The sequence below is a fragment of the Calypte anna genome, chromosome 2, assembly GCF_003957555.1.
Source record: "Calypte anna isolate BGI_N300 chromosome 2, bCalAnn1_v1.p, whole genome shotgun sequence".
In the NCBI taxonomy this organism is placed as follows: domain Eukaryota; kingdom Metazoa; phylum Chordata; class Aves; order Apodiformes; family Trochilidae; genus Calypte; species Calypte anna.
The window spans coordinates 46,328,018-46,350,963 of record NC_044245.1 but is presented as its reverse complement, the minus strand read 5'-3'; the positions used below and the strand labels follow the sequence as shown (position 1 = coordinate 46,350,963).

The 22,946-nt window shown below is 41.4% G+C and overlaps 1 protein-coding gene across 1 annotated transcript in view; it reads right to left on the bottom strand.

Annotated features, from left to right (window-relative positions):
* The window catches only part of GLI3 (GLI family zinc finger 3), a 208,151-nt gene that overhangs the window by 10,511 nt on the left and 174,694 nt on the right, over positions 1-22,946 (bottom strand). The window contains exon 11 of the mRNA XM_008498278.2: positions 92-241. Within this exon, the coding sequence (XP_008496500.2) occupies positions 92-241 (150 nt within the window). The remainder of the gene's footprint in view (positions 1-91; positions 242-22,946) is intronic.

Below are 22,946 nucleotides of genomic sequence, written 5' to 3'. Positions count from 1 at the left end.
ATGCACAAGAGATCAGAGAACACAACATGTGCACCAGCCTGTTCCCCGTGAAGCTCAGCTGCCCTGCCTGAGCTCAGCCCCCTTTACTCACAGTGCATTTGTGTGGCTTTTCCCCTGTATGTCTCCTCATGTGGACCACCAGCATATACTGGGCTTTGAATGGTTTCTGCTCCCGAGAACAGTCCAGCCATCGGCACACAAACTCTTTCTTCTCACCATGTATGTGGTCATTGTTTATATGCTGTAGAAGAGAGATTACAGGTTAACAAAAATGTTCCATTGTCATTACCCTGACTGTAACATCCCATGGGAACAGCATCAGGACCCTACGGTACTAAAAGACTGTCTGTACACCAAAGCAATCACGGGGTTCAAATTACAGATCTCACTAGAAATGTACAAAGGTCTACAAAGTTATTTCTGCTGGTATCAAGCAGCTTTGGATCAGGCCTCAGGGACACAGCCTATTAAATGGATCTTGGAAAATCTCATGCACGGCACAACTTGCATGACTCACATTGAGTAATGCTTTCTCAGATCAGGGGAACCTTATTTAAGTCCCACTCAACACAAACACGGTTTACAAAATCAGTCCTTTGACACCCTCCAACATGAAAAGTCAAAAGAACTGCTAAACCAGGCTTCCACAAAAACTTTTTCTTTCAGTAAATGTGCCAGCAGAGGAAACAAAACCCTACACACTGCAGTAACAAAAAACTGGGAACACTGAAGCATCCATCAAGCCAGCTTTTGCCATTGCTGAGCATGACTCTGCCTGAAGGTCTCTGGGAGCAATACCTGCCCCATGCCTGTGGACAGTCGTGCCCATGTCTTGCTGTGGTCAGAATCATCTGCGTGAGTGTATCCAGAGATGGGTCAGGGCTGCATGCCTTTCACTCCTCCAGGAAAGTAGCTTGCTCTGTTCCCTTCATCAAGATACAGTGCAGCAGAGAATTTAAATATGGATTTAATTCTTGCTGTTTATGTTTCTGAGCAGAAAAGGGCAGGTGAATAGGGGCCAGCCTCAAGATTGTTCCATTTTTCCAACATTTAACTGTTTGAATTATTAGTGCTGCTTCAGAAAAAAACCAAACACACACTATAACTGGACTTCTAAATTTTTATGAAAGCTAGAATTTCAGCAGGAGCTACCTGACTCATCCTCCAGGACTCTCTTGGAGAAACCCTGCCTCATCAGCTTCCCCTTTGCTGTACTTTCTCCCTCTGCTTGCTAGCTGTACCACTAGATGGCTGCATTTCTTAGCAAATGTGATTACTTCCATTAAGGTACTACACAAAAATCATTCCAGTATTTGTCATCACGGGATGGGGATGAAATCTGTTATCTGCTCTGTAAGTAGCTCACAGTAAATTCCAGCAATACAGAAACCCAGTAGTTCAGACTGGAACACAAAGAAGGTAATCCCCATCTTTTCTGAAGTCCTGAAAACAATCAGAAAACCAAATGAAATCACTTATGTTCACAATTATGCAGCATTGCCATGGCAAACAGATGTGCATTGCCTATAAAAGATGACTGCTCTTCTTCTCTTTCTGAAACTTTATTGCCATTTCTTAAAAGTTGTGATGGGGCGCAGAGTGCATGAACAGAGCAGATGTTCTGGACAATATACAATCTGCAGGAGTTTGTTTCAAGTGCAGATCTTTAGTCCATACGGACAACACATGCCTGTAACAAAAGCATACAGATGCCCTGTGCTGTGAAATGGCATCAGAAGAGTACAGGGGGCTTAATGTGTGCTCTTCTGTCCTGAAAGAGAAAGAAATAACAGGACAAAACTCAGCACATTAAAGTAATTCTTGGCCAAATCTTTCTGTAAACATTACAGACCATGAGTTACTGGGGTAAAACTACATTGCCAAGAGGGAAATGAAATCTGAGTGTGTGCCACAGGCTTTCCATCTGATACAAAAACTCCCAAGGCTTGTTAAATCAGTTCCCAACAGCACCTCCTTTTATCTCCCGCTGCGTGGAGCTTGCCCAGGATGGGGGCTCAATCATTCACCTCTCTGTTACTCCACTGGCTCACCTGTCCCATGGTCACCCTCAGTTCACCACACAACTGTGTCCCTCCATACTTGTCTGCCCTGGTCTCCTATCCCATCACTCTACTCTTCCTGCAACCAAATCTCTCTTCATGCTATTTTCCTTCATTGCTGTGATGCTACAAGTGACCTCCAAGAGCTTCACCTTCAGGTAGAGCTTAGAAGAAACAAGTCCATGACATCACCTGCTAATTTTGGTGATTTCCTTAGATTTCAGGTGAGCTACTCAATTGCTTGTTGCAGAAAAGTGATATTTTAGCAGACACAGAAATGTGCCCCAATACTGGAAGGCTGGTCAGGAAGAAGACACTTGCTGGACATAAAATCATCTCAAGAAAGAAGCCAACAGCAGAAATCATCAGTGAAATTCACAGAATTTGTAATCCTGACCACGTAGGGCCAGATTCAAACGCTCTCCCTCAAGTTATGATTGGAAAAGCTGATCAGTCATCTGCTATGGACACTTAAGCAGAACTATACAAATACAGGACAGGAACTAAATCTACACCAAGATTTTTAAATCATTATCATTTGGCAGAAACAATGTGCAAGATCTATAACATGTTTAAAGGAAGAGGGAGGTCTCACTGTGAAAAAGAGGGCAATTAGAAAAGTTCAGAAGTTTGTGAACTCTGGCATTCAGGTTCTTTGACTCAGATAATTACCTTTGGATTTTCCACGGTGTTTTTGGCTCCCTGGTCTCTATTATGAGAGGGAATGAATAGTTTTGAGCTTGTAAAACAAAGAACAGTCAGGAGTAAGAGTATTATGCAAAGCAGAAGCTTTGGTACAGTACAATAAGGATTTATAGGGTTTCAATTTATAATCTGTTTGTAACCTTATTACACCCATGAAATGTCACATTCCAGGGACTAGATCAGAAGGATTTTTTTTTCCTGGTGAAATTGAATTTTGATGCAGTTTCAGGGTGTGAAAAGGCTTTTCTTTTAATTTTGTAGGCCCAAACCTGCAAGTTTTACTTATGTTGGTAATCCTTATTACAGTAAATAGGCGCATGAAAGCCAATGATATTACTCCCTAGCGTCAGGTTTGCTAACATAAGGCTCTGAAGCACCAGTTCTGTATTATTAAGAATTTCTGACCTGAAAAAAAATCCCCCATTAAAGACTGGAATTCTGCTAGCTATCTCCCATAGCACACAGCTCCAAAAAGCTGCTAAGCAGGGGTCATTTGCAGAACCACCAGTCACTTTCATGCCTCTTCAGTGCTCATTACCAAATCTCAGTCTGTCCTGGCTCACCTTCTTTCCTTTTAAAAAATGTTGCTATTATCATTTGGCTCCAAAATATCCTAAAATGAACAGAGGGAGCTGACCTAAATATTGATTTTGGTCTCAGAATGCCCAGGCTCTGAAGAAGAAAGCTCTGAGATGGATTTCCAGAGCAAAAGAACAGCCACCAAATTCATCGGAGTCAAAGCTGAAGTTGGCCAATCACTTCTGTTGGGGAAGCTCAAAAAACAGTGGTAGAAGGGAGTACAAACTGCACTGTACTGTCCTGGAAGCATAAATGCTTACATGATAAGAAACACTATTTAAAAAGGGTACACCTTAAATCATACATGTTCTCATATAATCAATGGACACCATGCACACACGCTGTAGCAAATGATGTGAGGTGACACTGAAGGTAGGATGTCGCAGTGAGAGTTTGATGCAAACAGATGCGAGACGGAGACTTGTTTGATGCAAACAAATGTCTAACTTTTATTGAATCAGAAGGCCATATTTATACACTATTCTAAGAGCTAATGCCACGTATACCTATTGCTGATTGGTAGTACCTATATTTTGTTACAAAAGTTTAAACTTGATTGGCTACAAATCTTAAACAATAATTAATGAGCTAATGAATTTCTAGTACATTCGAGATTTTTCATGGATGTTGCAATCGTTGCCAAGCTCTCTAATCTAACTGTCTTGTTTACTTTTTAACCTTGGAGAAGCCCCAGCGCTTGTTTACTTTTTAACCTTGAAGAAGCCCCAGCGTTTTGTCTACTGCGGCTACAAGATATACTTTACGCAGAGCTGTCCTTGGGCTTAGCCCAGGGCTTATGGTCGAATTGTTCCATCAACAATTGTTCGGTACTAACAGTTCGAGATTGTACTGCCTCAGTAGGAACTGCAGTACTCTTAGTATTCCACTTCACTTCTCCACCTGTTTTTTAGAAGAAAGGGGTATCTGAGCTATCTTAGCTGACTGCTTGGTACACATTAGCTATTAAATACATGAACAAAGGCCAAATGTGCTCTCCCAGTAGTCAAACAGCAAGAAGAAAGCTCCTCTTCATACCCGTGGAAAGAGTTAGGAACAACAGAATTATCGTCATCTGCTGCTGAGATTGCATTTGAAAGCCAAGTGTTATTTGGAGGATAAAGAAGAAAACATTGTGAAAATCTCCTGAATCTGCCTTCATGCTACCCTAGTATATGCTGGGAGAAAACTTAGAAGAGACCATGTTATACCCATTGTATAACCATATACATATATATATGTAGAGAAACAAGATAAACCAGGTGCCTCAAGTTGCCAAAGAGTGGGTGTGAGTCCACCTGTGCCTGGTTAGGGCAGGCCCCCTATTACCAGGGGGCCAGTAAAGGTGGGACACACACCCACAGAGGAAGTTCACTCTGGTGCGAGGCATGGAGAGGCCAGCAGCTCGTCGAGCCTCTGGAGCAAGAAAGGCTCTTCCCGCTACACTTCTACCCTGGAAGCGCTGTGTGGTGGCTGGAGTCCTGGAAGAGACCAGCAGCTCGTCGAGCTTCAGGAGCAAGAATGGCTCCTCCCGCTATATATATACACCATGGGTATAATATGGTACAGTTAGTGGCACAGTGAGAGGCATATATATCATCATTGTCAAAAAAAAAATGGTTAAATTTCAATTAAACAATGACAATTTAAAACTTGTATCCTCTTACAGTTATATATGAGTATTTATAAAATTTTTAAAGGAGGTACTATATAATTTCTCATCAAATCTCACTGCTGACATCAAGCAGAAGCAGCATTTAAGCCATCATCTAGCAAAAATCTCTCCCTGGACTGTATAGCCACAGGAAGTCCCTCAAACCAGCAGAGCCACTGCATTTGCCATGCAGGAGACAAAGCTCAAATGGCAAAGAGGAATGGGGTGGAATAGCTGCTGAACACAGCTCATCCTACAGCTACAGGAGAAAGTCTTGGAGCCCACAGGCTGCAAAGAGGAAATGTGCAGGTATTGTGTCCCCCAGATAGCTAACACACTGGATAGCTCTGAGGCTAGTCTGGAGAATAACTTGCCCTGACCTGTAAGTCCTGCAGGAAACACTCTTATATGTATGTTTTGCCTAGGGGATGTAGATTTGTCCTTAAGCCCACATACAGTTCGAAACAGGAAGAGGGTTGCTGGTCGTCAGGTCCATGCCTTGCTGTGGCAAGCCCTGCTACACATAATCCTGGTCATGAACAGAGCAAGCTTCCTCTTTTAAGTACAATGGTGATCTGCTCCCTCAGCTCCCAGTGGAAGGGTCTTCTAGGAACTCACTCCTCTGCTCATTAACAACTAATTTCTAGCTTCGATTTATTCACAGCCAATTTGCATTCATTTGTTCTTGTGCCAACACTATCCTTTAGCTTGAACAGCTCTGCTTCCCTGCACGGTGTTTAATTCTCTCCCTCCCCCACCCCAAGTAACTGGCAGACAACACTCTCCTCTCTGCTTTCATTTGCTGGATTAAATTAACTGGTTCCTTCTGGTCTTCTTTAGGATGACCAAGTCTTCATTCCTCCTCTTACCATGCTTTGGCTTCAGGTGTGGAAGTCCCTTTGTCCTGCCTGACATTTTGTTCCCAGGTTCCTCATTGCCACTCCCAGGACTGTGTTAGTCCATCCCTCTTCAGTGGTCCTCTCAGCACTCCTCTTCACCTGCCCTAGTATAACTTCAACCTTCTTGACCAGCATAGTGTGAAATACACCAGACACAGCTCACCAGACTTGGCATAAGAGAACCCAAACTTCCTTGTCCTCACTTAGGGGTAAGTACAGATCCCTCCTTCACTTGGGACTTACAAAAGCATCTGAATAACTCTTGGCTTGTGCATGTACTCCTCCTAACAACAGAATTTGGAAAGCAGTGCCTATGGCCACAACCCACAACAGAGGTGGAGACTTAAGGCTCAAGAAAGCTAAAGCCCACATGCACAGTAATATTTACATTTCTGATTCTAAATAAAAGTAGTCACATTGTTTGTGAGTGCTTTCTTGATCCACACAGCTTCCTAAGATATCCTCATGATTATAAGAGTATCAGCACTTAACTAAGTGACAGAGCAGCACTTAAGCAAGTACCCATCTTTGCCTTCTCCCCAGGGATGCAATCCATGGCTCATCCCTGCTCGTCGCTACCATTTTAGGTAGCCTGCCAACTCAGAGATGACATCAGGCAGGCCTCCCTACCATCTCATTAACATCTTGATGTTAAAAACCATGGCAAGATGGACAGACAAAAGCTTTGTAAAGAAGTAGGATATAAACGAGGTTCTAGTGAGGCAAGAAATATCCTGTGACAATAGAAATCCCATTGTGAGGAGAAAAAAACCCTGCATCTCCATGGAACGAAATCCCCAGCAGACTTTTCGGACACATTCCAATGACTGCAATAGAGTCTCTCTCTAACCTCTGTGACTCTCTGCTAGAACAATGCTTGCATTTTAATTTCCTCTTATCTGCTGGAAAATAGGTATGGATCCCATCTGTCCTTTCCCTACGAAAGATCTTTTGCAGGCACATCCAGGCTAAACAACCACAAGAGACTAATGTCTCCTCCCTGCTGCACAAGTCAAAAGTATGCTTTTGACCTCATGTCCTTAGGGTGGCATAAATACTTAAGCCATTTTTAGTTCCTGAGACCGACGAAGCACTTAAGCTGCTTTAAACCTTTACAGTGGCATAAATGCTTAAGCTGCTTGCAGTTCCTAAAGCCAAGCTGATGCTATAGCTATACATGAAGAGCTCTGCACTTCTACACAGACACATGCCTGTGGAGAAGGTCAGATAACTATCTCTACTCCTCTTTTCTTTCCTTTGGATTAATTTATTTTTATTCTATTAGAGTTCTTGTGGCTGTCTTGCATACTTTATGGAAGACTTAAGAAATGCTGTTGTGACAGATCTCTGCTAATGCTGATTAGCAACATGACAACTTATACAATCTGCTGATCTGGCCCAAAGCAAGTCAGTGCCACAACAGTCTTGACACCTTTGTTGAAATTGAATACCAACAGTTATAAAATCAGCTGGATCTTAAAAGCACTGCACGGTAATTTCCTCTGTGTATAATGAATGCACTAAACAGTCTGCATGCTGCACTCCTCACCTCGCAGTGTTTGATCTTGTCATTCAATCTCAATACTTAATTTTCAGTTTTCCACGATTATAAAATTGAAACACATCCTCTCTCCCCCACCAGTTCCCCTAGATTTGGTTGTGATTGCAAACTTAAACAAGAACTACTTGCATATCAAATTACAGTAATCAGACATTTCGGGTTTACATACAAGAGAGAGGAATGTGACTTTTTAAACAGCATTAAAAAAGTATGTACTACAAATATTTATAAACCCAGAGTGACTAAAAAGGTTTTTCTCATTAAGAAAAATCAAAACACTAAAAAAAGTTTCAGTCAAAAAGATGGTTATTTCAAAAAGAATTACGTATGTGGAATGTAGGAAATATAACTTATACTCTGTTGCAAACTTAATATATGAAGTCTGTGTCCATGACCGTTAATACTTAATTATAAAGAAAAAAAATTAGACCTCAGTCAGCACTCCAGCTGAATTCATGCTTGAAGCTCATTTATTACTGTGCTGTTCTGGATTCCCATCTCCTGTCCCTTGAGAACTGGCAATAGCAGTCAATGAGGAAAAGGAGGGATCAAAATTAGAAGCCCAAGTCAACTGAAAAATAATGATGATTTATAACTTGAGACAGCCCACAGAGGAAGACGGACAGGGATGACAGGCACAGGAGAAGGGCAGCAAAGAAACCAACAGCTGGAAGAGAGAATGGAAACAGTGAGAGAAGGAAAGTGGTGGGGTGCAGCGGGAATCACATCATGTTCTGACCCTGAAACACTGCATGGCTCTACCCTGTAACAGCTCATCACCTTTTCTTAGCAAGATGTTGCTGTACTTTCAGTATCACTGCCTCAATAGCTCCTAAACTGCTTACTCACCTGTCTTGGTACAAAGAGCTTGGGTCAGTCTGGCTGTTTTGACTCCAGCACCCAAGAGAGCATTCCCATGCGAAGGGCAGACCGAGCAGAACCTCAGAGATGTAACAAAGAGCTGGGCTCAACAGCTGTCTTGGGTCAGCACAGCTGCTACGGGGAGAAGACAGGGTTTATAGTCTGCTCTTGCCTCAGTGGACATACAAGTTTGGAAGTGAGTAACGCACTAAGACCGAGTGTAGTCAAACTACTAATAATTCATTAGCATTTGCATTTTGTGGAGTTTACTATAAGCTTGAGCGGGAGTAGTCTTTTTGTCCCAAATGCTGTTTAAGCTAGACATTGCAAATCAAATTATTTTTTACACATGGGCTTGGACAAGTCTTGTTCTAAACGTGAAAATGTATTGCTAAGAAATAGGAATGCACTAATTCAAAGCCCAGCAGGACTGTTCTCTTCTCACCTCCCTGTTTCAGCTGAAAATACAGGTCTTGTTATTTTTTTGCATCTCTGCACTAACAACAGCCACAGAAGTTCTCAAACCCCAAATTAGAAAAAAATTCTTTCTGCTTCTCCTTTTGTTCTCTTTGCAGTTGTCTTCATTGCCTATCAATAGGTTAAACATATCCAACTTGTATGTTTAAATGCTAAAGACAGAGAAGTCCCCGAGGATATGTCAATCGTTGGCTCTTGTACAAAGAAAAATACTGTGTTTTGCTCAGAAGCTCTTTCTGTGGCAATTTAAACACAGTGAGACAGACACAATATCCTGGAGAGAGGAAAACCTGCCTTATTACATTCCTGACCCAAGAGAAAGGATCTACCCTTAAGACATAAAGAGAATCAGTGGGGGGAAGAAAAAGGAAAAGCTATCTAATCCTAAAAATAAAGACAGCAGTTCATAATACAGCATGACCTTCTTTTAATCTCTGCTATAGTAGTTATACAGCATGGATGGGATATAATGCCAACAGGGCAAACACAGCTTGCTTGTCAGCCTGGAAACTGACTCTCCCAGCCTGTACCTATGTTTCTGCATTTTACACAGTTTTTTTGTAGGCTCAGGGATATTCTGTGGAGGGAATGGAACTTAAGGGATATTGCAGGGATTCTTTCCCAATAAGATCACATCTTGTTCTTGTTTTGTTTAATATACATATATTCAGGTATACAGTACAGTTAAGTCTGTTACCAGCAAAATGCAGCTCCATCAAGGGCAATGCTTTACAGCCCTTCCTTTATTTCCTGTGTAAGAGCACACAGCTATAACAGGCAGAAATTGCGTCTTTATTTTGTAAACCTGAAGAATTAATAGATGAGGTTCTGCCAGAACACTGACATAAATTTTGTGGACATAAATCGTTCCAATTGCACTGTGGTAGAAAAAAGTTTTTTATGGTGCTTAGGTTTGTTTCTTCTCTAATGATCTCTTCCATAATTCTGCCTAAAATCAAATGCTACACCTTTCTTGAAGGTTGCAGCATTATTATTATTATTATTAGTAGTAGTAGTAGTAGGTGTAGTAGCTGTAGTAGTAGTTGTAGTAGTAGTAATAGTAGTGAGGCTAATAGATGAAGCTGGTATGTTACAGGAATTCCAGCTGGGAAATCACATTTCAATGCATGCTGTCATGATACCTGGGCTTTACCAGTTTCTCCAGTACTAATGTTTTATATTGCATTTGTCTTAGTTCAAGCAAGGCATCACAGCTTCTGTATTTTGTGATGTTACAAAAAAACACCCCAAAGCTCCACCTCTCTCTTCAACCACCTGACACTGTAACCTGCCCAAGGACAGGGCTAATGACATGAGGGAAGAAAAGGAAAGTGTAAAGCCCAGACTGGGCTCAACTGTTCTCAAATGTGGCAGTTTTGGTTATGTCTCTGCCCTGCAAGGGTATGCCATGTTCTCCTGAGAACTGCTGAAGTGATGAACAATGTAAAAGGATTAACATGAGGATGACCAAGTTCTTGGGACACAGAGATGAAGAAGCCTTTAGGGAAGAAGTACCACCGCTCCTACTGTTCCTAGGAGAGTATATTGGCCCTCAGATTTCTCCCGACCTCCTTCTCCTACCTGTCAGCCACAAGTATAACTTTACTGCTCCAGCTGCCCTTCCAGTTGCCACCATTGCAGTGCACTCCTATGCACAACTCCTGCAGTTTGTATTATACCTTCCCCACCTCTGTGTAAACTCCTCAACTTCCATTCACTCCAGCATCTTTCCTGGTGCAAACTGTGCCTGTCTGGATGCACAGTTTTGAGAGCTGCACTGTGTAACTGCTAAGCTAATAGCAAGAAAACCCTGGAGGGTATTCCCTTTTAGAAAAGACAAGCTGACAGGCAGAAGCCCATTACAGCTTGAACATTCATTAAGACTTTAGCAATGTACTGTAATCACTTTTAAGAAAAACAATCTTAATATATCCATGTTTGCATGACTTTTACTTTGTCTTTTTTTATGCTCTTCACAAATGGGTCCACAAATTACACCCACATTTTACGTGCCTACGGTATAAAGGTCACATGAGAAAAACTTAGGGTAACTGAAAAATTTACTGTTTATGCCTTCAGCATAAACCACGAGACCCAAGAAAGAACAGCAAGGTGAAGAGCAGATGGAGAAAGCAGCCAGGTGAAGCGTGCATTAGGCATGGAGAATCCAAACTTGGATACAATGGCCAGGGCTGGAAGAAGAGACTGAACAAAGACTTCCTGCTGAAGGGTTTAAGAGCCAATGTCATGTTGGCACTGCAGTTTAAGATGCAATAGCTACTGGAAGTGGTCATCTCCCTACATCATCCTGCACCCTGGCCCTGACCCAATGATCTTGAGTAACCTGATCTAGTGGAAGGTGTTCCTGCCCATGCAGGGTGGGTTGGAACTAGATGATCTTTAAGTTCCCTTCCATAGCCATTCTATGATTCTATGATCTTCAGTCTACTCTGCCTGCTTCCTTCCTTCTTTCTCCAACACACATGCACACAAGGTCTCCCCACTGGCTTTCTGAGAGCTGGCTACAGGCAGAAGTGCTACAGCTTGGGAGCTCCACATTCCCCGCAGATCTGTTACACATCTCCTAACCTAGTCAAAGCAGTAGTGCACAAACAAGGACAGAGTTTTTCCCTTACCTGGGTGGTGAAGAGGGAAAAAGACTGGCCAGAAAGCAAACACCTGCTCTCTGCTAGGTCTGTGATTACCAGTGAATGTTGCCTAGAAAATGCACTAACTGATACCTTCTAGGAGTGATTGAATATGGAAAGAGAGAAAACCACCTGAGGCTCAACATCAAAATTTTCTGCTTCATAATCTTTCCACTTAGGGATAAAAATTGATTTTACATGCAACTGCTACAGAATTTCCAGGAAAACCAAGTTAAAACCCATTAAACTTCCTTCACAGGCAGTACCCAATGTGAGCAATGGCTGGCTGACTTCTTTACAAATCTGAACTCACATACAGCTGTGTACAATCTTTAACAAAAATGTAGATGAAAAACAGGCCTTATCTTAAAAGAAAATAGCAAAACACGAACAGCCCAGCAGTTAGCACTGCTAAGGATGTTAGTGTAACACACTTGAAAGCATATACTCTATTTCTGGAGTTTTCTCACTAGCAAAAGAAAGACCAGAGAGGACTTCTGCCAGCACACTGGAGATCATCATAAAGAGACATTACAATAAGGTATTTCATCTTATTTGTAAATAGTGCAAAGAACAAAAATGCTGTAAAAAGCACAGCAGCACTTATGAGGCAGAAGAACTAAATACTTTGGATGTTCTCCCACATTGCTGCATAAGACAAAAATCTATAGGCCTCCTTCCTGCCATCATAATTCATCGGATTTCAGTGGGAATCAGACCTGCCATTTATATTAAACCTGAAATTAACTATTCTCCCTTCATATTGTTTGGCTTTGATAAATTCCAGCCATTGCTCCTAGCTGAGAGGTGCAGACCTTGGTTCTGTGAGCTGCTCTGATCACACGGGCTTTAATGGCAGCCTGAAGCACATTAAATTCGATTGGGTCCAAACACTCTGCAGGAATGGGCTTTAGCAGCTCTTATAGTCAGTTATTGAGCTGTGGGTTCAAATCCCGCTCAAAGTAATAATATTTTCCTTTAAAACAGAGCATGTTCGCAAGCAAATAAAATGGAAAGAGATTTCTAATCTTCACATTCCACAGCACAGACCTGATTGGTGGCGCCAAGAAATAAATACTGTAAAATACAGTAAAGATGCCTAGAGCAGACAAAAAAAAAAAGGAAGTAAAAAAAGTACTCAGCAAAATACCCCAACAGTGTGGTATGCTAAGTTAATATATAAAGCCAGAGCTCTTTTATAAAAGTTGTGTGGCTTTAATGAAAAAAATCTGTTAGAATCTACAGTGCCTTTCAGTGCACAGGTTTGGAAAGACACAGGCAAGCAAATTAGTACCAACACTGTTTGAGGTAGAATGTAACCATACAGTTAAGCAACTGTATATCATTTTGTATTAGCAGATAGAACCCATTACTATCCCACGAGCCAATTTATGAATCTATGAAAGTCTATAGGAAGACTGAGTGAGAACAAGCTAAAAAGGAACATTTAAACAAGATTTTGAAGTCCTCTAAACTCCCAGACTGGTAGTTAGGGCCATCCATATATGCAGAAGGATTAACAAAATCATTTATCCCACACAAAAAAGTTAAATCATTGCTTTCTTGTAACTTCAAACCTTATGCTCCTAATGGGGTGAATTGGGTAAATGTCTGACAATTAAACAGGATCTGCTCTTCAGGGTGTATTAAGCATGCGGCCACTGGCACTGAGCATGCAGACAGGACTTTCACAACATACACTTTGTTTAGTTCAAGCATGGGTTAGATTTTATAAAACCATGCACTTGCCTCTGCTTTTAGTACTTTGCTAATGATCACGGCACAGCTAATTCTGATCCACTTAAAATGAAGCAAAAGCTATTCCTCAGCAGGATATTGTTGTGTAAAGCAATCAGCCTTTTAAATTTTTTTAAAAAGAGTCCTATGCTTACCACATGGACACATTCAATTTGCCTGTATGAAAAACATACCAATGCTACATCTGCAGAGACTGCTGAATAGCAAGACTTTTTTTTCAATATATGCCCTTACTATCTCCTTATGCATAATCTACTAAAGCTGCCATTCATATTAGAAGAATGCCTGATCCACTTGTTGCAATAAAATGAATAAAAAAAAACAAAACTAAGAGAAATACACATTTCAAAGAAACCACAAATAAAAACGGTGCCAGTGATAAACATTACCAAAATCTTTACTAGGCGATGTAGATTTCAACATTTGTTTCATGACAGGGCAGATTCTAGTAGAGTTAATCCAACATCAGGGGGTGACAAAAAGAGCAGTGTGTTAAAACCGTGGCATCGTGGCTAAGAGAAGTATTTGGAATGTTTCCTTTCTAACACCTCTAAAAAACATTTCTAACAAGCACCAGAACATGCAACAGTTTATTGCTCCTCTGAGACCTTCGTGAACTTTTTTCCACTGGCCATGGGTTTGCAATTTACCTTCCACATCCACACTAGGCTTGGTCATCCCTGTCACATTCTACCACAAATGGGGTTAACAACAACCTTAGTCACATGTTAGAAGTCAGTCACCCTTGATGCTCCAGGGACCAGCAGCAGAGATACCTTTTTTCATGTTCCTCTTGCCAAAAGATAGCACTTTCAATTCTCTCACATATACCACAAGACAGCCTTGTGACATATCTACAGATGCTTGAGCTGTTGGAATGGAAACTGTGCAGCATCTCTTCGTAGACTATGAGGGTATCACCTAACACACTTACAAAAGAGCCACAGGCTCTTATTTTTTCTGCCCTGCATTCCACAGACCAACTTTGATTACACTGCAGTGAATTTACAGGTGCTTCTGGTAACTAAAAATCAATCTTAAATAGTCTGGTTTATCTTAAGTCACCTCTTCTCCTATACACCACTGTGGCACCTTCTGAATGGGACAGACTTAAGCTGGCAGTCAACCCCAAAAGTTCGCCGGAGTAAACCAAACGGCAGTCGTGTAGCTCTGTAACTCCCCCTCAGCCAAAAACTCTGAGAGATGGAGCCTAGCTCCTCCAGAATGTGATTAACTTCTTCATTCAGGCTTTTTTTTAACTAACTGTAAGTGTTGGAATCCCCTTGGCAATTAATTTCCTGGCTGGTAATCCCTTGGCTCTTATCCACACAGAGAAAGTGGCTGCACTGGAGTGAGGTGTGCAAGGCACATGCTCCAGCTTTGCAAAATGAAGTGGCCTCTTGATTTAAATGACAGCAGCCAAGCCTGAAAACTTTTTATTTACCCTGCATAATGAAGCAAAGCCCACTGTTAAAAACTCTTTAAACCGAGCCTATTATGGTAAACAGGCAGCTGCTGCTGCTAGGATCTTCTAAGTTATCTGCAGCAGTATTAGAAATATTAGGCATAAGAAAAGTATACAAAAACTACCCTAACAGTGGTGATACAGAGAAATATACATCATATGGTAACATTACCAGCACATTTTAAAGGATAAAGCCTTTATTTTACTACCAAAAATTACACCACCAGCAAAAAAAAAAAATAAAATTAAAAATCATTTTGTATCCATAGTATATTAAGCTTCTATATTCTCAGCTCTTGTACAGACGCAGTACTTGAGCTCTTGTACTCACGTAGTAATCCTGCCTAGTGCTGTTAATTGACAAAACAATCTACAATGCACAGTCCAGAGTTACAGAGATGCCTCTCCCTAGCAGCCAGGCCAGCTGGGCTTGATCCTTGATCAGTTTTGACATACGTGTATTGTTTAAGGCCTTCTGAGACAAAGGGACAGAAAAGCTGTGTGGGCATAATTCCTATAAGTGGCAAAACTCTGAAAAACATTTTTGAGTTTTTAAGTTTTTCCTTTAGTATTAGACAAAGATTCTCATGAGAGGAAGAATGTAGGTACTGTGCTCACATGCACTGTGAAGAGTGTGACACTTTGTTTTTAATTAACACTGCCTAAAGTGATGCAGTCTTAACTCCAGTGCTCCAATCCTAGACTCCTTGAATTCGGAAACGTCAGGGCTAAAGAGGAACAGCAAAGTCGCTTGTCCTTCACACTCCAGAATAAGAAAACACCACAAATCCACACTGGATCTCCTTACATAAGACCCCTTTCCACGCCATCCTGACATGGAGGGCCTACTCATGGGTGTACCTTCAACAAAGATCATAAATAAAACTCACGACACGAGAGTAACAGAGGGAAAAAAGGACAGTGAGCATCTCAGGTACACAGATTTGTGGCTCAAGCTCTTGCCCTCACTAAAAACACTCTCAAAAAGATCCCTGAATTCAGGGGGGCATTGCCCTTATCCAGCAGAAATCATTGCTGGGGTAAGGGAGCTAACTAATCACTGCTAACTGGAAGCAAAGGATGGACATAGATGTGTTTTGCTTCTCTGAAAATTTACTGAGTGCCTACCTGCTGCTGTGCTGCTGCTGTTCTTTCTTTTAGTGCTTTCTTGACATATGTAGGAGAGGATAAAAGCCTAATGGGTGCGAGTGTCAGCACAATATAAATTACTGCAAGGAAAAACTTGATGCATGGCTTGGGATCTGAAAGAGGAATGTCCACCATTGTTTGTGATTATGGATCACATCACAATCTAATAGCAATTTTTATTTAATCAATAATTTCCATGCTGAACAGACAGCCCTGTTACAGAGAATCGACAAGCAGGTACTGATAGCGACAAGGCTTGTTATTAATCTTTACCCTGCCAACATATCAACCAAACTACTGTAAAAAAGCACCACCAAGATGGATTTAGAGGTAGGTCTTTCTTTTTCTCTTTTCTTTTCTTTTCTTTTCTTTTCTTTTCTTTTCTTTTCTTTTCCCTTTCCTTTCCTTTCCTTTCCTTTCCTTTCCTTTCCTTTCCTTTCCTTTCCTTTCCTTTCCTTTCCTTTCCTTTCCTTTCCTTTCCTTTCCTTTCCTTTCCTTTCCTTTCCTTTCCTTTCCTTTCCTTTCCTTTCCTTTCCTTTCCTTTCCTTTCCTTTCCCTTTCCTTTCCTTTCCTTTCCTTTCCTTTCCTTTCCTTTCCTTTCCTTTCCTTTCCTTTCCTTTCCTTTCCTTTCCTTTCCTTTCCTTTCCTTTCCTTTCCTTTCCTTTCCTCTCCTCTCCTCTCCTCCCCTCCCCTCCCCTTCCCTTCCCTTCCCTTCCCTTTCCTTCCCTTTCCTTCCCTTTCCCTTTCCTTTCCTTCCCTTTCCCTTTCCTTTTCCGTTTTCTCTCTTTCCCTTTCCTTTTCCCTTTCCTCTCTCTTTCCTTTCCTCTCTTTCTCTTTCCTTCTTTCTTTTCTCCCTTTCCCTTTCCTTTTCCCTTTCCTCTCTCTTTCCTTTCCTCTCTTTCTCTTTCCTTCTTTCTTTTCTCCCTTTCTTTCTTTCTGCCTTTCTGCCTGCTTGTCTTTGCTTTTCTTCTTTCTTTTCCATTTACCTACACAGACCCATTGCCCTTCTTCCCCCTTTCCCGGTACGTAATGTTTCATACATTTTATATTCTAAGTTTATTTGAAAAACCTGGGGCTTGAATTACACAAAAAGGCAATTCATATTAAGCAATTTCACAAATCAGTGGGACCTGGCCCAGTGCTCAGTGTTAGACATTATAGGCTAATAAATCATACTTTCTCTTTGAGATGTCAATCGCCAAAGTGCTTTGTAAAAATGTTGGCATCTGTAATTCAGCGAAGCCTTTTCATCTTGAAATAAGATGCTCCAGACTGATAACAAGAATAATCCTCTCTTGATCAAAAAAAAAAATCTGCATTTTACCAATTAAAGCTGCTGCCAGAAGCCAAACGGAGCAGCACTGAGACTCCACTGTAGTTTATCTCTGCTAAACACAAGGAGGGATACAGTTAGAGCTTTGTTTCATTTTCAGCTTGACTACTTTATCTCACAGAGAACTGCAGCATCTCAGCCCTGTGATACACGTAAGAATGGAATATGCAGACCTCATACCTACAGTGCAAGCCACCAGAGGACCACTCCTGACAAAACCACCACCCATTCATTTTAAAGATTAGGTACTCGAAACCTTGAAGAAAAGTCACACAAAAGTTTAAGCACCGTAGAACACTAAATTTGTTTCAACACGATAAAAGGCTCATCTGCTTTTATTTTTAATTCTATATGGAGGTTATGCAACCAAGAGATTTGCAGAAAAGAATTCACGCAGCCCGGCCCTCTCAAAACGAAATGTAAAAGCTGGACTTGCATCTCTATTTAGCTTGCCTGTGCCTGCCTCTGTTCATTCATGCTGACCGGCCACTTTTGGCTAAGAAAAAGCATTTCCACATGCAATTGCTGGGCCAGCACTGTTCTCCCAGGTATCAGGTTTCCATGGGCAAACCTTTTGGGTAGACTATAGGTAGCTATGAGGCAGATCATGGCACCTGTGACAAAGATACAAAAATGGGCTGCACTATGGATAAAACCTTACTCATTGAAAGGCAACAAAAGCAGGGCAGAGAGAGGCACATCCAAGAGAGGACTCCAGAAGGTTTGAGGCAGATGTTCCACTGCTTCACCACAGTAACAAAGGCTACAGCAAAACACTCAGTAAGCAGTAGCAAGGCAGGAAAAAGCTGCACAGAAACCACAGCTCTGTCCAGGCAAATCTGCTTTGTCCTGGCCCACCTGGTATCTGGAGTCAATGCACAAGGCCCACCTTCTTTACAGATCAGAGGCAGCAAAAAAAGCAGGCAAAGACTTCCTTTTTCTCTCTTCTCCATGATATGCCAACAAGAGTAAGCAACCGAAGAGCCAATTGAGTCTGCACCTTTATTCCTGCCTGCATGTTTGTCAGTCAGCATGGACACCACTGAGACTTGGCTGGTAGCATTTTATCCTACACTTCTCTCCAAAACTGGAAACCACCTATGAAAGAAGAGTTCACTAGCTGAACTCTCAGGCAAAATAAACGCATCAGGTAAGTGCAAATATCCGCAAACCACCTAAATAGTGCTTTGTGATTAAAAGCAGGACAGAGGCGAAACCTCCCTGCCATGCACAACCCTTTCCACTCAAGTGCCCACTTGGTAAGATTTCTGTCTGAATGGCTAGAGTAACTCCGCAGCATGCAGGAGGAGCACAGTTCAGCCCTACACACAGCAGTGAAAAAAACAGGCTCAATGACATATCATACTTCAGCAACCTCTTTCAGGGACAACGACTTTGGCAACTCATATGAACAGTAGCTGTAATGGCCAAAGACTAACAACAAGTTTTCCTAATGCTGTGAAAGAAATGCTAATTACGAAGGAATTAAAATTAAAAAATGATTACATTTCCCTCTCTAAATCCCCTCTTAATACTTCACAGATTAGGGTGGATTTATTTTTTTGTAAACCTTTCTCTATCAAAAAAAGAAATCCCCACTTTATTTTTTTTTCCCCTTCTCCTCTGTGATTCATCAAAAGCCAGACTCAAGGTAGGGGAACTGCCAACTCACTTGTGTAGTAGAGTGCTTAAGAGGACCTGAGCCAAAGCACAGCTGGCCTTTGGGTCAAGCCCAGAGTGAGTAAGATCTCTTTACAAGGCAGCAGTGCTGACTTTTAACGCTGCTGGAAGGGCACCACAGTGGCTGGTGCAGAGCAAGAATGTGCTGGGAAGGCAAACAGCAAACAGGGGCCATGCCAGACCCCAAGGGCTACTGAGGCTAAAGAACAGCAGTGAGGTCCCTCTGTGGTTGCTTAACCTTAAAACCCGACCCCACTTACATGGTTACCTTTGATGGGGGGTTAAAGACTTGCTTTATTTAAACAAGTCTGTATTCAGTAGCTGTAGGGAAACCAAGAGAGAATGAACATGCTCTAAGGGGCAGAGATCTGCTTACTGGCTTTCCTATGCTGTGTAATGAATTGCTGGCCTATAAACAATGCTACCATTCTGGCACAGTTCAAAACTATGGGTTAAACAGCCTATAATACAGCACAGTAAGGTGATGTCTTAATTATAACTCAGACTTTAAACTGGCAGTAAGGAAGAGACTGCAACATCTAAAAAATTCTGGACAGATGTTTCTCAGGATTATTTGCTAGAATCTCTTCTCCCCCTCTTTCCTCCCCCTTGTTCCCTCGCAGCTACAGAGGTCAAATGTAATGACGGGATGCAAAAAATTGGGAAACCCTTCCCATGGCACTTGCTTGCCTCTGAAACAACTCCCTGACTTCTCCGTGTTGTCCCCACCTTCAACCCAAGCCCTGTGCTTGTCTCACTTGAAGAAAGATTTCTTTGTCCACAGCATTGCTTCTCAAATAGGGATAAGGGTCTGGAACCCAGCTAGTAAAAAATAAAATAAGATGAAATGGAATAAAACCATCAACAAAATCCCCTTTGCTATTGTAAAACATACTCCTTTCGTCAGGAAAAAATTATTACCATAATGCATTTCATGTTCTTATCTATTCCTTACTCTTTTCAATTTAAAGGAAACATTTCTGAACCTTTCAGGGCAGTAGCTGTCACTGCCACGCACAATGAGCCTGCAAATGGGCTGAAATCTCTGTGTGTTACTGCATTAGAGCCAAATAAAACTGAAATGAAAATGCACTGAAAACTGCCCCTGCTAAGAAGAACTAAAAATTAAGTAAATCCCTGCACGGATTTGGAGATGTATGCAAACCGGGATGTGTAAATTACACACCCCTGGGACTGTGAAGGGACTTCCTTCACATAGCTGGGACTTCACCTGTACTATGGCCAGTTTGCAAGCACATCTCCAGTGCCCAGAGAAAAGAAAGCACTGGTACAGGAAGAATAATCTGCATTTTGGGGCAGCTGTGTGTAATTGCCTACTTTCAGCTCTAGATGCCTACCCACACAGTGAAGTGTGGCATCCTGGAGGCTTTAGCAGCTCCAGGCTGTTTGCTTACCAGGTAGTTTCTCCTCCTTCCAGCAGTAGTCAATGGCCCATTCTCAGGGTCATTTATAGTTTTGCCACTGCAGCTATATCTCAGGGGAATTGCTCTAATCTGGCTTATTCTCCTATTGTAGTTGCTTTTTTTTTTTTTTTTTTTTTTTTTTTTTTGAGAAGAGATGTGAAGCTACCACTCTCCTACAGGAGAGGAGCTGAGGAAGCAGCCACAGGCTAAAAGGCAACAGTGGAAGTGGGAATTTCCAGTCTACTGACTTTGAGTGTTCTTATTTCTGGGCAACCAAAATGACCCACTCCAAAGAGGTCCTGTCCTTCAGAGAGTGCTGTGCTCCTCACCTCCCCATCAGACACACTCTTAAGTGTTTCAAGGTGCACATCATTAATTAAGGAACCTCATATCATGATAGAGGCTGCAAAACCTGAGCCAAGGCAGGATTTGGGCACTTTCCAAGTTTTATGCAGGTCTTTGTGGATCACTGGCAACTCCTCTTGGCTGGAGCTGAGCCCACCTTTTTCTCCAGGAGTGGAGGGCAAAAACATTCAGACACTGAAGTCAGAGAACTTCAGGTAGTGGTTCTCCTGTGTATTCTCAGTGCACTGAAATTACCTTGGGTACATGTGGGTACCTGAGAAACATAAGAAGCCTTCTTCTGGTGCAATAAGGGAGCCTGGTGGAGCATTACAGCAGCTGCCCCAAGGATTGCCAGATGATTGTTCCAGTCACCAGGCTTTGAAATAGGCAGGGAGACCTTAGCAAATGCAATCCTGAATGTAAGTCATTGCTGTCAGTTTAGGGCTTCTTGATCTCATCTGATGTAACAACAATAAAAGAATTTTATTGCTGTACAATTAAGGAGAAAACATTAACAAAAAATAGCTCTACAGTTCTCCAAGCATATTTTTGAATAAAAAATAATTATCATCAAGGCTACACAGCAAGGGGGATGAGAAATAGGCAGCGCTGCATTTTTCTGATTGCCATTGTATTAATATTTAACAATAACTTGAGTCATTTCCTTGAAGGATAATTTTCTTGAATAAACTTTTATCTTTAGTGTCTAACCCTTTGCAACATTTTATTCTTAGACTGATTTCTGGGGGAAAAAAAAAGACAAACTGCAACAAAAAGCAAATTTATAAAAATATACAATATCTTATTAGCTTCTGGGCGCTCAAGTGCATTTATCACATATTTAAAACAAACTTGAGCTCAGCTAAGCCCAATTATAATATCTCACTAGGCAGAGAAATTAATTAAACAGCTGAATGATAAAAACCCCAGCAGCAAACTGAGGCTTTAAAATAAATAAGATTTTTTTAAAATAATAATAATAAGGGAAAGAGAAAGAGAGAAGGAAAAGCAGAAAGAGAGAAAGAGAGACAGACAGCCTATAATATACATATTCAAACAATAATGTAAGCAATCTTTTCAGGAGCATAAGTAAGACTACCTGGCAGTCAAATGCAGTGGTGGCTCTAACGTGGCTCTGCAACTTTGTGATTTGCTAATGTGCAACATACGCACCCCTTTTGAACCAACTTCAAATAACCCTGGGATCCCAGCAGTGAAGCTCAGCGACTGAACCAGAACAAGGGCACAACTTGTCAGGATTTAAGAGCTTTCAGCAAAACCCTTCAATTGCAGCCAGTACCCTATTCCATAGAAGGATATCAATTATAGATAGTGACTTGCTTTAGCAGGGCAGTCGGTACTGTCAGACGCTAGATAGACAACCATGAAGAATCATGAATCTTTCTATTAACTGTAAGGGGCGATGAGGGGGAGGATGGATGGGTGCTATAAATAAGGCAGAGTGTCTGAATGGTTTAACACCTTGCCTTTTGGTGTATGTATCATGAAAATTTAACCATATTGAATCCTAAGTGGCATATATTGCTTGAAAATAAGAGCTTCTGCACCAAAATAATTTTGGTGTCAGGCCTTTCTGGGTGGGTCAATAACGATTCTTTTATGTAGCTTTCCAGTTATTTATCCATAGCAGCGCAGGTCCTGTTCATAAATTCAGTCAGAAAACACTGTATCTTGGGGTCTAAGCACACTTTCACTGGTGCCCACATTTTACAGTAACAGAAGGAGTTTGCTACAGAAAGTAATGCAGAAAAATGCCATCAAATGCTGACTATTGGGCTCAAGATTGCAATTTCTGCTTTAAAGCTATGCCACATATTCAGACACAGATTATGTTTTTATGCATACATGCATGCTGTATCACATAACAATTTGTAATGCTGGTATTGCCAGAATCTGATTCACCTACAGTTAACTTCAAAGTAAGCTGGGTCCCATCATTCCCAAAAACATAATAAAGCTATCCTCCCGTGAAAGGAGAACAGAATATATATAAATTCATATTTACCTCTTTCAAAACACATGCATAAGTGCTTGTGTATACATCCTATACACAATGGAAGTAATGACATCTACAATATGAACTGTGTCCATTGTGTATTGTGCAAAAGCTCTCTGGAGCTCTGCTCCACATGGCACAAATGAATACATACTAAGGTACCTGACCTTTTAGGAATCAAAACAAATCTAGATATATGCTTCCATCTTTTCCTTGAACACTGCAGTTCCTTTAAACTTCCAGTGCTTTCAGGTGCAACGCTTGGATCACAAGCTGTGCCACCACAAGTTCTGGGTCTGAGCTTACAATTATGTATAGCTACCAACAGTAGCTT